Source organism: Dendropsophus ebraccatus, chromosome 2 (genome assembly GCF_027789765.1).
Source record: "Dendropsophus ebraccatus isolate aDenEbr1 chromosome 2, aDenEbr1.pat, whole genome shotgun sequence".
NCBI classification, from domain to species: Eukaryota; Metazoa; Chordata; class Amphibia; order Anura; family Hylidae; genus Dendropsophus; species Dendropsophus ebraccatus.
Window position 1 is genome coordinate 102017230 of NC_091455.1, and position 14952 is coordinate 102032181.

Consider the following 14952-nt stretch of genomic DNA (forward strand, 5'->3'; position numbering starts at 1 on the left):
GGATGCAGTGCTTTGTTGCTTGTCCTTTTCTTGTAGTATTTCCTGATCAGAACGGCACAGAGCGGCAAAGAGTTATATGGCAGCCAACTGATGAATGGATTGCAGCGGTACAGCGATTTCCTTCGTTATTGCTCCAAATTTGCTCATCTCTACCTTTGACATGTCATAATGGCTTCCCATGTAAAATAATCTATACTGCATGGTGTAATATTTAATAGATTCTGCTCTAGAGGTCTGTGCTCTTCCATGCAGCAAATTAAGCGGAAACCCCAACAGAAACCACCTGAGCAGGGGCAATATTACAGAAATATGGTGTAACAAGAAAACACAACAAAAAAAATCATTGCAATGAACTATGAAAAATCCACAACATTGCTGTCATATAAAGTGGCAAGCTGGGAGCAGAATGACCTTAAATAGGCCTGTCTGCTATGTTATATAGACACTATTTAGCAAATTAATGTATAGAGTGCAGCACATGGCACAGATTTAAAGTGGCAAATTTAACCACTTCAAGACATAGCCCTTTGATGCACAAAAGTCCGGGTCATATTAATATAATGTTCCTCCCTGCCTTCTAAGAGCCATAGCGCTTTTATTTTTCCACCTATAGAGCTGGTTGGGGTGTTATTTTTTGCGCCATGATCTCTAGTTTTTATTAATATCATATTGTTTTGTTTTTTTTTGTTTTCATTAACGCCGTTCACCGTGCGGGAACAATAATGTTATATTTTGATAGATCGGACAATTCCACACGCTATGATATGTAATATGTTTATTTATTTATATTTTTATAATGGGCAAGGGGGTCTTTTAAACATTTATTGGGAGGGGGTTACAAGGATTTTTTTAAATACTTTTCAAAACTTTTTTATTACACTTTTTTTTTTACACTTATTTACTGTAAAATATGCAATCATTAGATTTCATATACTGATCTATGCTATGCCATAGCATAGCATAGATCAGTGTTATCGGCGATCTATGTACAGAGCCTGCCTGAGAGCAGACTCTATACATGGATCGCCCATCCGACAGGACGGAGGTAAGGAGCTTACCCCCGCCTGGTGGCACATGCGATTAGGACCCCCGCAGCATGGCTGCGGAGGCCCCGATTACTCAGTGACAGATGCTTGATCTGAGCACCTTAAACGCCGCGATCGCGGCATTTAAGGGGTTAATGAGAGTCGGCTGCGGATCGCAGCTGACTCTCATTACCTCCGGCGCTGGACACAGATGTGAGCGGGATAGCTCTGTCTTCAGCTATCCCGCTCACATCACAAAGCCCCTGTCAGTGTAGGAATGTATATATATATTCCTACTGCACAGGGTATGTGCAGTACAACCGTATATATACAGATTACTGACGCGAAGGGGTTAATGATTCAGTCAGTGTTCAGTCATTAATGCAGCAGATCCTGAATCCAGATCATTATCTGCAGCAGATCCTGAAGGTGTGAATGGACCCTAAAGGTCCTATTATACAAAATGATTATTGGCAGATAATTGTCTTGTGTAATAGAAGGCAACGATCAGCTGACATGAACGATGTCGGCTGATTGTTGCAGTCATTTGTCTTTCAACATGTTGAAAAACAAACGATTCATACAGCAACGATCTATCAGACCGCTGCTATCTGCTATGGGCTGCCCGGACGATCAAGCGATCACCCGTACAGCCCACTGCAGCTCCCCCCCGCTCGCTGCCGATGTGTGTAATAGCACCAGCAGTGAGCGGGGAACGAGGAGCAAATGAGCGCTGACAGCAGCTGGCAGAGCAATCAGATTTGGCCAAACTTACTGTAAATTTGCTCATCTGTAATTAACTGCTCCAAAGCCAAAAGTGGATTTAGAAAGATTGTGAAGTGGAAGTCCTTCTTTTATATTTCCCATTTCTTTTGAATCCTCCTCTGGTATGACACTTTTACAAGCACACTAGATATGTAGATTTTTCAGTAACAATCTTTGAACTAACAAAATTTGATAAGCTGATAAAAATCTAAACAAGAACTACACAAAATGATGCAAACAAACTGAGTGTGAACCCAGTAATAATGATGCAACAAACACCAAAAATCTGGCAGCAGCAATTTTGCCCCCCACCCCCCCAAATTGCAATGATGAGTCTAGAATTTTTACAATGCAATTTATTAAGAAAGAACAAACATGAAAGCAGTAGAAAAAAACAAGATTCATAGTAGAATTACTTTATAATGGTAGCAGAATGAGTAGCAACAGAAACCCGACAGTAACAGAACCCACCCCCCTCAGCATTTTTCTACAAATGTAAAGGACTGCAAGCACTGTGCACCAGTTATATGTACACAGGCCAGAAACAAATGTACTTTGTAATATATCTATATGTAAGGACTGATCGGATGAAGTTATTTAATAAGTTCTCTGGAGGGTTTAGTCGCCAGGCTGCTTATGCATTGGGATTGGTTTTCATCAGACAAAGATCTGCCTCTACCATCTCTTTAACTAATTCCTGCAATGAAAGAAATCAGTGTTAGTTTTAATATTGGAGGTGAGGATACATGGAAACAAATTTACTGACATATCTCACGGTGGCTTTACCAATATAATTAATAGAAACCAAGAATTTATACAATGACTATTATAATTATTAGCAAGATTAAACCGAACATGACCTGAATCTGAGCAACAATAATAAAATGCAGAAAATGGAACAATATATTTTAGACCCATATATATTAGATATCATGGCCGGTTCTGCTCTGATAAAAGTATAGCAGGGGAGTGACTGCTACTCCATTAAAGAACATGAATTGCAAACTTCTGCAATGCATAAGTTAATCTGTAAGTGTGTTGTGTAAGACTAAAGGTCATACTTCTTTGGCTAAACAATATCCACAACTTTAGAACATTTCGGTTACTATTGTTTATTTACCAAGCCATGCCATGTTATGCTGTAGTGTACATTAAAGGGGTTATCCAGTGCTACAAAAACATGGCCACTTTTTTCAGAGACTACATGACTCTTGTCTCCAGTTCAGGTGCGGTTTGCAATTAAGCTCCATTCACTTCAATAGAACTGAGCAGCAAAACTGCACCTAAGCTGGAGACAAGAGTGGGGCTGTCTCTGGAAGAAAGTAGCCATGTTTTTGTAGTGCTGGATAACCCCTTCAAAACAGAAGCACAATGCATGAGACTGATGGAGTGCACAAACTAAGGCTTCCTGTCACAGATTGCACATCTTCCTTGTTATTAGCCCCAGTCATATAGTAACTTTTACAGAAAATACCATATTATTCTTGTCACTAGTAACACAAAGTATCATACACAGCTAGCAACTATCAGCCTGAATTAATAGTTCATAATCTGAAACAGGCTTTATATGTTGTTACTATTGATAGATAGCCTCTTCCTCCCCATCCTATATAAACTAGTAGGGTGGTCTCCCTTAGGATTAGCCTGAAGTTTGCTTGTACTGTTTACTGCATCAGCAGGATTAGGAAGTGAATGTGGCCCTCTACTGACTAGGAGCTAAAACAATCCATTCACTATAGGTAGAAATAAATATATATAAACTTATGTGTACCCAAGCTATTACTTCTGCACCCAAGCACTTGCTTTGTGAACTGATGATGTCACTTGGTTTCTTACGACAGGGAGGGCTAAAAGAGCCTGCAGGACACAGTGGGATCGATTTTTACTAATCCTCTTACACATTCAGACAGCGTTTATTACAGATGTTATAATACATCTGGTGCAATACTGTTTACAATTGTACTTTACACCAGTATATTGCAACACAATTTTTGTGCATATATTGAAAATTAAATATTGCATTTCAAGATACACCCCTTGGGCAAAACACAACCCTTGTGAAATAAATGTACCTCATGTGTGTCTCCCCTGCATGCTGTGTGTAGATTGAATAGGAAGTTACCATCCCTAATATCAGTGACCTATAACCAACCAGGGCTTAGTGGACCCTCTTCATGATACAAATGCATTGTGTGTCTGTTCTACCTAAGCTCTGTTTGCTCTAGCACTTTTCTTAAAGGGGTTGTCCAGCTAAAAGCTTTTTTATTTTAAATCAACTGATATCAGACAATTATATAGATTTGTAATTTAGTTTTATTAAAAAATCTCAAGTCTTCCCATACTTATTAGCTGCTGTATGTCCTGCAGGAAATGTTGTTTCATTTTCAGTCTGACACAGTGCTCTCTGCTGACATCTCTGGCGGAGAGAGGAACTCTGTCTTGGTTTTCTATGAATCCCCACAGAAAACCTCTCCTGCTCTGGACAGTTCCTGTCTCGACAAGAGATGTCGGCAGAGAGCGCTGTGTCAGACTGAAAATAAAACAACACTTCCTGCAGGACATACAGCAGCTAATAAATATGGGAAGACTTGAGATTTTTTAATAGAAGTAAATTACAAATCTATATAATTTTCTGATTGCAACATTGCAACCTTGGGCTAGGTTCACACTACGTAAGTTTCCGTCCGTAGCACGCTCCGTGAATAAGCGGCCGGAGATTTACGTAGTTTGCGTACAATGGAAAGTATACGATCTACGGCTGTACAGTTCACACTACGTAAGAACTTAAGCCCGGATCGTATGCGGCGCCGTAAAAAATGAACCAGACCATTGTTTCGGGACGGAAATGCTGTAACTTACGCCCGTAGCGTAACATGCGGTCCCGTACGGAGTGGTGATTTCTTCTTTTTGACACTTTGATTTGCCAATCCAAAAGGTTCTGTGGGGTGTCCGGGGCTAGCCGAAGATATCCAAGTAAAATACCGCTGTCAGATCGCTACGTACGCCGCTCGGGAAGCGTACGTACATTACGGACGTAAGTTCACGGACCTACGTAGCCGGCCGCAACTTGCGTAAATCCCGGCCGGAGTTTTACACGTATATGTCCGGCCGCGAAAAATATGCGGCCGGACATATACGTAGTGTGAACATAGCCTCGAGCAGTATTTGAATCTAGGTTATAATGAACAGGGTTGCCCTAGGAGTGGACAACCTGCATATATCAGGCTTCCTACCTTAAGGGGGCGCTAACAAAGCCCCACAAAAAAATAAGCTGATTCATTTCTTTCCTCTGAAGTTCTACCGCATCTTAAACGACAACTCCGGTGCTGATAAAAAAAAAAAAAAAAACTGAAGCTCCAGATGGTATCATTTTTTTCTTCACTTGCTGGTTTGGGCTTTCCCATGATGCACTTTGTCTCCTCTGATGTCTAACTGACTCTGTAGAACTTTTAGATGGCTTACAGCTTGCTCAGCCAATCAGAGCTGAGCAAGCTGACAAAGGGAGGCTGGCCTAACAGGGCTTAGACCAGTTTCCCTCTAGATGATGTCATTGTCACAAAATGTCTCCCACAGAACAGTCTAGGGTCAACAGTCATTAGGTAAGAATGAGTTTACTTCACTTCCTGGTGGGGGGTTGAGGGGGGAAAAGATAGGGAAGGGGGGCAGATAGGTGATTGAAATATATTACAAAGTTACATAACTTTGAAATGTGTTTCAATTGCTGGGAGCTTTTCACTGGAGTTGTCCTTTAAAGCAGAAGTCCTGAGGGAGTTGTGTGTGTGTGTGGGGGGGGGTTGATTGTGTAAAATAAAAAAGACAATATGCTCACCACTCTCAGTGCCCAGACTGCGCTGCATTACCGGGCTTTCAAACCCGACAGCTGTCATCTTCTCCCAGCTTCCAGGTATGTAACGATGGGTGGGATTTTGCCACCCCAGTCGTAACGTATGCCCAAAGCTCAGAAGACAGCTGTCTTGGGTCCAGGAGCGGGATGCAGCTATGTGTGGGCACTGGGACAGGTGACTATAACTTCTTTTTTATTTTTCTCCCAGCCCCTGTCCGTAATGATTTTTTGCCATGCTATATAGACATGTACAATCAGTAAGGTGAGTACAGGACCTATATAAACGTGCACAATCAGTAAGGTGAGTACAGGACCTATATAGAGGTGCACAATCAGTAAGGTGAGTACAGGACCTATATAGAGGTGCACAATCAGTAAGGTGAGTACAGGACCTATATAGAGGTGCACAATCAGTAAGGTGAGTACAGGACCTATATAGAGGTGCACAATCAGTAAGGTGAGTACAGGACCTATATAGAGGTGCACAATCAGTAAGGTGAGTACAGGACCTATATAGAGGTGCACAATCAGTAAGGTGAGTACAGGACCTATATAGAGGTGCACAATCAGTAAGGTGAGTACAGGACCTATATAGAGGTGCACAATCAGTAAGGTGAGTACAGGACCTATATAGAGGTGCACAATCAGTAAGGTGAGTACAGGACCTATATAGAGGTGCACAATCAGTAAGGTGAGTACAGGACCTATATAGAGGTGCACAATCAGTAAGGTGAGTACAGGACCTATATAGAGGTGCACAATCAGTAAGGTGAGTACAGGACCTATATAGAGGTGCACAATCAGTAAGGTGAGTACAGGACCTATATAGAGGTGCACAATCAGTAGGGTGAGTACAGGACCTATATAGAGGTGCACAATCAGTAAGGTGAGTACAGGACCTATATAGACATGTACAATCAGTAAGGTGAGTACAGGACATATATAGAGGTGCACAATCAGTAAGGTGAGTACAGGACCTATATAGAGGTGCACAATCAGTAAGGTGAGTACAGGACCTATATAGAGGTGCACAATCAGTAGGGTGAGTACAGGACCTATATAGAGGTGCACAATCAGTAAGGTGAGTACAGGACCTATATAGAGGTGAACAATCAGTAAACTGAGTACAGGACCTATATAGAAGTGCACAATGTATGTGGGTGTACGTGCATTTGTGATCGGTTTGATTTTAACTCAGAAGTCCTGTGTATCCTAAAAAAGATAACATTGGTCTGAATGGGAAAAAATGTCAACATTAGAATGCAGTAGTAGACTCTGGACTTCAAGGCGCCAGAAGGGTTAAACACATTAAAATGCATCAGTAGAATACGTACATCAAATGAGACCTTTGGTGCCCAGCCTAACTTCTGCTTTGCCTTGCTGCAGTCTCCTTGTAGAAAGTCCTGTGGGTGCAAAGAAAAGCAATGCATTTCAGAAGAAAACATTACACAGCTGAATCATTTTCATATTATTAAAATATATCATGTTACATAGTCATTTATAGTGTAAGCATAGCCAAACTTCAAATGGGTAAAACAGTCATCCCTACAGGTTAAGATGACACCAGGAGACGTATAATGACAGAACAGTAGGGTAAATATTCAGTCTCAAGGTCACATACAATTGGGACAATAAAACAGGGCTGTCAGGACTTGTGTGATCAGCAGGAGCGGATTAACTTTACCATAGGCCCCGGGCTGTTCACCAAGCCTAGGCCCCCCCACCCCACTGTAACTATCGAAGCACTAGCCTGGCGTTCATAGTACAGGATAGATAATGTCATGATGTCCTGATTTGTGCAAAATTGCCATTAAAAAACGGTGATTTTTTTGCAAATTATGGCAGAAGTGTAGCCAGGAGACAGTACACCACTGAAAGTATAAGTCTTTTTGGGTGGTCATGGGCCCCCAGGAGCTCAGGGCCCCGGCCTGCCGCCCAAAACGCCCCTATTATAATCCACTACTGGTGATCAGTATCATCTGGATACACCAGCACCCTTCTTTTAAGGGCAACTGATGCCATGGCTGATAAGGGTATGTTCATACCTCGTTTTCTGTCCCGCGTCGGGCTGCACGTCAGGAATCAGTGAAAAAAGGATGCGGACGTGCAGCCCACGGCCACATGACGGCCACATTGACATAAATGAGCAGGACGGAGTCATTTTGTGACTGTGTTCTGCTCATTTGCGGGACATACATGGCTTTTGTGCAGGACTCAAAAGCGTAGTCGACCACGCTTTTGAGTCCTGCACAAAAGCCGTGTATGTCCCGCAAATGAGCAAAACACAGTCACATAATGACTCCGCCCTGCTCATTTAAGTCAATGTGGCCGTCGGCCACACTTCCACATCCTTTTTTTACTGATCCCTGATGTGCAGCCTGACGTAGGACCGAAAACGAGGTAGTTTGAACTGTCCCATTTAAATGAATGGGATCAGTTCAAACACCAGTTTCCCTCCAGTGCAGTAGCAGCTGAAATAACTAAACAAAAAGAATAGAGTTTTGCACTCTAGCCTACAAGTGAGCTGAAAAAGTGGGTGTGGTTCTGCATAAAAGAGGCAAATCCTAAATACCCCAAATTTGCCAAAAAGTATCCTAATTTGAAGATGGTGAAAATGGAAACTAGACAGTCTTGGGCTACGACCACACAATACCTTCTTTTTTGCCGTCATTTCAAAGCAATGGCTATTGTTTTGAATTAACAGCCGTTATTTGGCCACAAAATGAAGGACATCTAGAAAAACAGCAATCAAATGGCCAAAAAAATATTGTGTGGTCATGGCCTAAAGATGTTAAACAGCCTGCTTAAGGCTGGGTTCACACTACGTTTTTGCAATCCGTTTTTTGCAAAAACCGGATGAAAAACGGATGGAAAAAACGGATGCAACTGTGTGCATCCCTTTTTTTTCCATTGACTTCCATTATAAAAAAAAGGATCTTTTTTTTGACAGACACAAAAACTGGGTTGTCCACGTTTTTGTGTCTGTCAAAAAAAAAAACTTATCCCTTTTAGATTCATTTTTTTTTAATAATGGAAGTCGAAAAAAAACAAAACAGATGCAACTGTGTGCAACTGTTGAAAAAAAAAATTGCAAAAACATAGTGTGAACCCAGCCTTACTTAAAAGCTGGTGCATTTGTGGACTATTTAGTCTAAGATGAGAATCATTAACTTTAGAATTATTCACCCAATATATATATATATATATATATATATATATATGGGGAATAATTCTAAAGTTAATGATTCTATATATATATATATATATCCTTAGCTGAAAATACCACATACTAAACAAACAGAAATGCCTAGTTATTGAGACTAGAGTGATTTCTGCTGTAGCTTTTTAACAATCAGATTATCTTCGCTGATCAGTTCGCTTTTCCAACAAACTAATCCATGTCTCTGTAATGAAAAACAGTTTACAGGCCCTAAGTAGCTACAATTTGTCCTAAACAATGAAATCAAGCTAAACCCTGAGGCCGCAGAAAGTCTTTTCAGGGACAATGTTCATTTTAGGGTGAAAGGTAATGTCAGGGCTAGGCTCCTGCAACTGATTACTCAACAGCCTCCACCATCCCAACCACAAATCTCTATGTGCCACTGCTGAAAACCCAAAGATACAAACACGTCGCTCCTCAGTATAAATGAAATTACTTGGGTTACAGTTCATGGTCTACATTTATGTGAAGAGCCGACAGATACATCTGTTCAGATTTCTAGTTTTCTCTGCCTAAACCGCACTCTGTAAAAACAGCAGAGGAACACTAGAGAGCTCAGTGGTCAGGTTACTGAATCAACTGCTTCAAATTATTGTCTTGCTTTGTTTAAAACAGAAGTAAATCACAAAACAAACACAATAACAAATGAAATGCTCAAACTTAAACAAAAACATGTGCTCCAGGCAAAAAGGTTGAAACTGCTAAGATTGTGAGGATTTCACTAATGTCAAAAGGTTGAGAGATCTGGGCTCTTCTAATGCAACCTGCCCTCTGCTGAACTGACAAAGCATAGCTATACATATATTCTTATATATAGTTTTTTCACATGTATATATATATATTTTTTATATAAACATATTAAACCTTGTTTACATATTAAAATCTTTTGACTATGTTAAAGTACACTCCAATTGTACTACTGTATCCCAGTCTCCTATATATTCTTATCTTTCAGCAGTTATGCTGTAAAGTAGTGCTTATATTACATATGGTATAGTAACTAGATGCATATAAATACATACAAATAAAATATATTAACTTCAAGTTGAAAACATGGAAGACAACAATGCATTAAAGAGGACCCTGCAAAAATTAGATGTTACTGTTATGAAATTGCTTAGGTTGCCCTGATTGGACACCTTTTTACAGTTTCTTGATATGCCCTCCTGTTCCTGACAAGTGTGTGTTGTATAGTTTATCTTTCAGTTCAGTAAGTGGACATGCTTATATAGTCAGGGTGTGGGTACTATGCATACACACCTCTCAATGTAAAACATTCACACTCCCTGACTCTAAAATTAAAGTCTTTAGCTTATATTTAGACATAAGCACAACTTCAGCATCCGGTCCGTCCAAAGCGGAGGGCGTAGCTGTATCCATGTTTTCCAGGCAGCCCTAGGGCTGTATCCAACTTCTTTAGGCACCGCTAATCAAATGCTGCACTCTCGGGTTTGGACGGACGCAAGCATACTCGAGTTGCGCTCACCTCTACTTATTTTGACTTTCACTATTAAAAGTAAGTTAACGCCCACATGACTACTTTTTGGTTGGCCAAGAGTCCTCTTTAAATAATTTGTTAGATGACTGGGATTTGTAACTCTGGGTTTTCAGGATAGCTGAGGGTGTTAAGTAATCACTTACAGCAGCCTATACCTAGCTACCCCCCTAAAAGAACTCTGAAAAAACTCTCTGAAGCCTTAGGGTTTATACTAATTTCATGGTTTAGGTCAATTTGTAGCTTCTTAAAGCTTAAAAAACATTCTTCCTCATAGAAATATGGGGGGAGATTGATCAAAGGGTGCAAAATATAGACTGGTATAAACTGCCCACAGCAACCAATCACAGCTCAGCTCTCCACCCTGGAAAAATGAAAGAGCTGTGATTGGTTGCTGTGGGGGTATAATGTACACCCTTTTCATAAATCAGGGCCATGGATTCATTTCTAGAATTGTAGATGTTCTACAGACCTTAGATATGTGAATATAACTATATATTTTTTTATTGTTTTCTGTTAAAGATGATTCTGCACATTAATAACCAGCGTGCCAGTGTGATATGGACACCCACCAACAATCTTCTATAAAAAGGATCCATCGGGGCTAGCGAATTGCTCTAGCCACATAGTGAGAATGGAAGATGGCTTACCTACTGTATATGTCAGCAATACATCTTACAATGTAATAACATTTTATAGTTTCTAAAGAAAATCTTTTGCAACAGATTTGCCAAAAAGTTCTGGTTTAAATTAAATCTGTTTTGACCATCCGCTCAATGCCAGTCATGTATGTACAGCATGTGACCAATACGACTAGTTACTGCTTGAGGGCTCAAGATACTAGTGAAGGACCAATGGATGGCCTGCACTGGAGAGGCAGGGTAACAGCCATGTATGTACTGTCTATTATCAAATATACAGCTGCCAGTACAGGTGACCATGCCTCCCCCATGTTATTGCATATGCAGCTGGAGAAAAACCCCTTTAATTTAGCTATGAAAGTATCATTCCATCCTGTTCAGCAATAAATATTAAACATAATAATAATAATAATAATAATAATAATAATAATAATAATAATAATAAAATCAATTTGCAACCGTAAAGAATATGCTCACACTCTAGAGCTGAAGACAAAGGGACACATTGTGTAGTGCTGTGACAACGTTCGAAACTCTGGTGAAAAATGTAAAGTATTTCAATGTAAATACGCTGCTTCCTGAGCACTGCTTCAGGGTGTGAGCGCTGCATTTACTCTGCCTACTTAGGTGAAAGCTATCGGCTGAAAATGTATTTATGCTAATTCAATCATTGTAATTGATCTTTACTAACTATTACCACTGCAAATAAAACCAGTCAGGTTAACAAGCTCGGATTAAGGAGAGTGGATGTATGCTGGAAAACCTGGAATGGAATCATACATTGTAACAGTTTCATGTCATAAATAGGCAGACTCACAATACTTTTGTTCCATGTAATTCTCTAAACATCTAACAACCTCCTCTAGAAAACTACAGCTATACCAGCCACAGATGAAGAGAACAGCCCCCCAATCTCCTTATCAGCTATGGTGGCTGCTTTCACCATGGTTCACAAAGCTGCATGTATCCCAGCGTATAGTGAAATGTACTCCTATCATTCACAACTATAGGTGGAAGTGTTTCTGAAGGGAGAGAAGACACATGAATCAAACAGGCTGGATTTAATATACCCAATATTTTGTTCCTGTAGATATATACACAGTATCAGCTATGTCACCGCTTACCTTCTTTTTATGATATCACTAGGCAAGTATTTTCGGTGTACCTAAACACGCAAGTGAATAAAGAATATATCCAGAGTCTGCCAAATATTCACATTGTTGACCAAGTCTGACATGGAAATCCTTTTACCTTCTTACTGATTACTACAGAGGTGACTAATTTACAGATTGGATTTTAACTTGATGCTGATAATGGCCTCTTGAGGTGCTGGTATACCTGGTATCCTTTCATCCAACAACCATCTCTCCCGTTCACATCAAACACATGAATGTTCAACTAAACCAAATGTTTAAGTGTTGTGAAAGAGAAGAGGGGAGTAAGCTGCTGTCAGACAGTTGTGGCGATGGCTTTTCTCCCAGAAAACAAAAGGGTTGGGCAGTTGAAATCCAGTATGCCTGGCCATTCTCTCTCTTGACATCAACTGTCATAGAATAATCAGGAGGTTTTCATTAATAATAATAATAATAATAATAATAATAATAATAATAATACACAATTGGAGAGGCCAGCCAAAATTTCACTAAAGTATATGGAGATCTTTATGTGGTGTACCTCCTATTAGTCATGAAGAATATTTATTAGGGCAACATGGGTAATAGAGCTAAATTTTATCACTCTACAATAAAAGCCCCCATACCAATTAAAGATGTGTCAATTGAGCCCGCCATTTTTGGTGGGATTGGCCAACCATATAAAGCGTATGACGACCCAATGCCTCTCCCCTGACAAATAAAGTTGGGTAAAAGAAGGATAAAGCATGTTTAATTTCAACAGTCCAATCCTTTTGCTCTCAGGGATATAAGCCGTTTCAAGGCCACTCTCTCCATTCAGAGTACATGAACACAATGGCCCAGTGTATAAACAAAGAAACTTGTGTAATTTGGTAATCGCAACAAATCACAGTTCAGCGTTCATTTTACAAGAGCTGTAAGCTGAGCTGTGACTGGCTGCTATGGGCAGTTTACACCAATTTCTATTCTACATGTTTTGATAAGGGCCGATGTTTCTGGGAAATAAAAACTGGGCTCTGCCTGGTTTTCATGGGTAACAAGGGCAGCTTTTGCTATCTAAGATTGAGTCAGGTTTTCATATGGATAATTTTTTATTGTTTCATTATAAAACATAAAAGAAAGTTGTGAAATTCTAATTTCAGACATAATTACAGCCCCCAAGAATGCTGTAGCTTCAATTTCCAGGAAGCCCAAATCCCTGCACGTTATCACAAAGATTACTGGCTATTGTGTCTTACATTTATGGGACCTTTACATTACATCCTAGTAAAGTAACAATTCATAGGGTAAAGGATTTTACAAAACAAAGTCTAGAAAGTTACACAGTTTGGTAAAAAGCTACAAAAGCCAAAACATAAAAAATAAAAAAAGGATTCCACTGTAAAAATCAGTTCCATGATACTCTTATTTCCCAACAATTGAAACCTCTACTTAATAGTAATAATTGCCTCTGTCCTTATCCTGCTATATCATGTATACTCTGCCTCTTGTTTAGACTCAGATGTCTTAAACCAAATAAAATGTTGGTGGTCGCAATGTGAGCCGCCTGTAGGAATTCTTTTACTGTCACATGATGCTATGATACATGTCAGTTCTAGAGCTGTTACATTAACTGAGGGTCACACGCAGCTAGCCAAACATAACCTACATTGTAAAAAATAATTCACCTTGTCAACAAAGAAAGCAGCTAAGCAATGAGCTTAAAGCGGTATTTCCAACTCAAAGGGAACACCTTTTGCTGCCATCCTATTACCTATTTATGAAGGGTGTCCTTTTACTGCCAATAGACACAGCAGTGTATATACGAATAGATGTTTAAAGGGAAACAAGTATAATCGGGTGCAAAGCTTTAGCTTGGCTGGACCCAAACGTCCAGTTTATCAATTCATTCCAAAGCAACTAGCAGCGCTTCAAGGTTTCAAAACCCACCCAAAGTTTTATTCCCACTGTGGTATTCACTGAGGCCAGCAATGTTATGGCACCTCATTGGAGCAAATTTTCTGCAGTTTACCATAAGTGCCTGTGGATCTAAATATAGTCCTTAATACAACATTAATTCATCATCAAATCACAACTACATATGATCTCATATCAAAAATTATTTTCACATGAATGAACCTGTGCATACAAGTGTTGGATTATACCATATGTTATAACTGTATTATTGATAACACAGGAGGCTGGTAATAAACAATTTAATCATGGGATGCACTTTCACACAAAGTAAGTTACACAATTATATCTCCTTAGTGGGATTTCTCCTAGCAGATAGGAAAATGTCTTCTACAGTGTATTCCTATCTAGAGCAGTGCCTGTAGAAGGTAATATAGTGCTGGATGGAACATCATGGAGCTTGAAGCACTCTGTGTGTTCCACTGGTGTACATAATGAGAATTAAAGAGACTGCAGGACACTGTCAGAGGGAATGATTCATAGCACCCTACAAAGTTATGGGTATTCTTCCCCTGCTTTCCTACACTAGGGATAGAAAGCAATATGACCCAGGCTTCAGATATCAGCTAGAGCCCACATCCTTTGCCTAAATCCATTGTTAACATCACCTTTTAGCCATTGACCACAGGTATACATCAGAATACTGATAGTATTCTGATGTATAGTATAGTTAGTGGCATAGCCATAAGAGTCATTTGGTATGCATTACACTGATATACATCTTATGGTGGATCAGACGTAGCTATCCAAACATACCACAATTTTTACAATAATTTTTTTATATATAAGTATTTACTTTGTTTCACTATGTGGTACATGGTCTTTTTAAAATTTCTTGAAATAAAATAAATAAAAAAATTATGCTTTTATTTGTAT

At 39.7% G+C, this 14952-nt stretch overlaps 1 protein-coding gene across 2 annotated transcripts in view; it reads right to left on the reverse strand.

Annotated features, from left to right (window-relative positions):
- Positions 1 to 2166: 2166 nt before the first annotated feature.
- Positions 2167 to 14952, reverse strand: part of GMDS (GDP-mannose 4,6-dehydratase) — a 519699-nt gene continuing 506913 nt past the window's right edge. For both annotated transcript variants that reach the window (XM_069960220.1, XM_069960219.1), the window contains exons 11-12: positions 6969 to 7037; positions 2167 to 2487 (exon numbers count right to left, since the gene is read on the reverse strand). In XM_069960220.1, the coding sequence (XP_069816321.1) occupies positions 2425 to 2487; positions 6969 to 7037 (132 nt within the window). In that variant the 3' untranslated portion in view covers positions 2167 to 2424. The remainder of the gene's footprint in view (positions 2488 to 6968; positions 7038 to 14952) is intronic.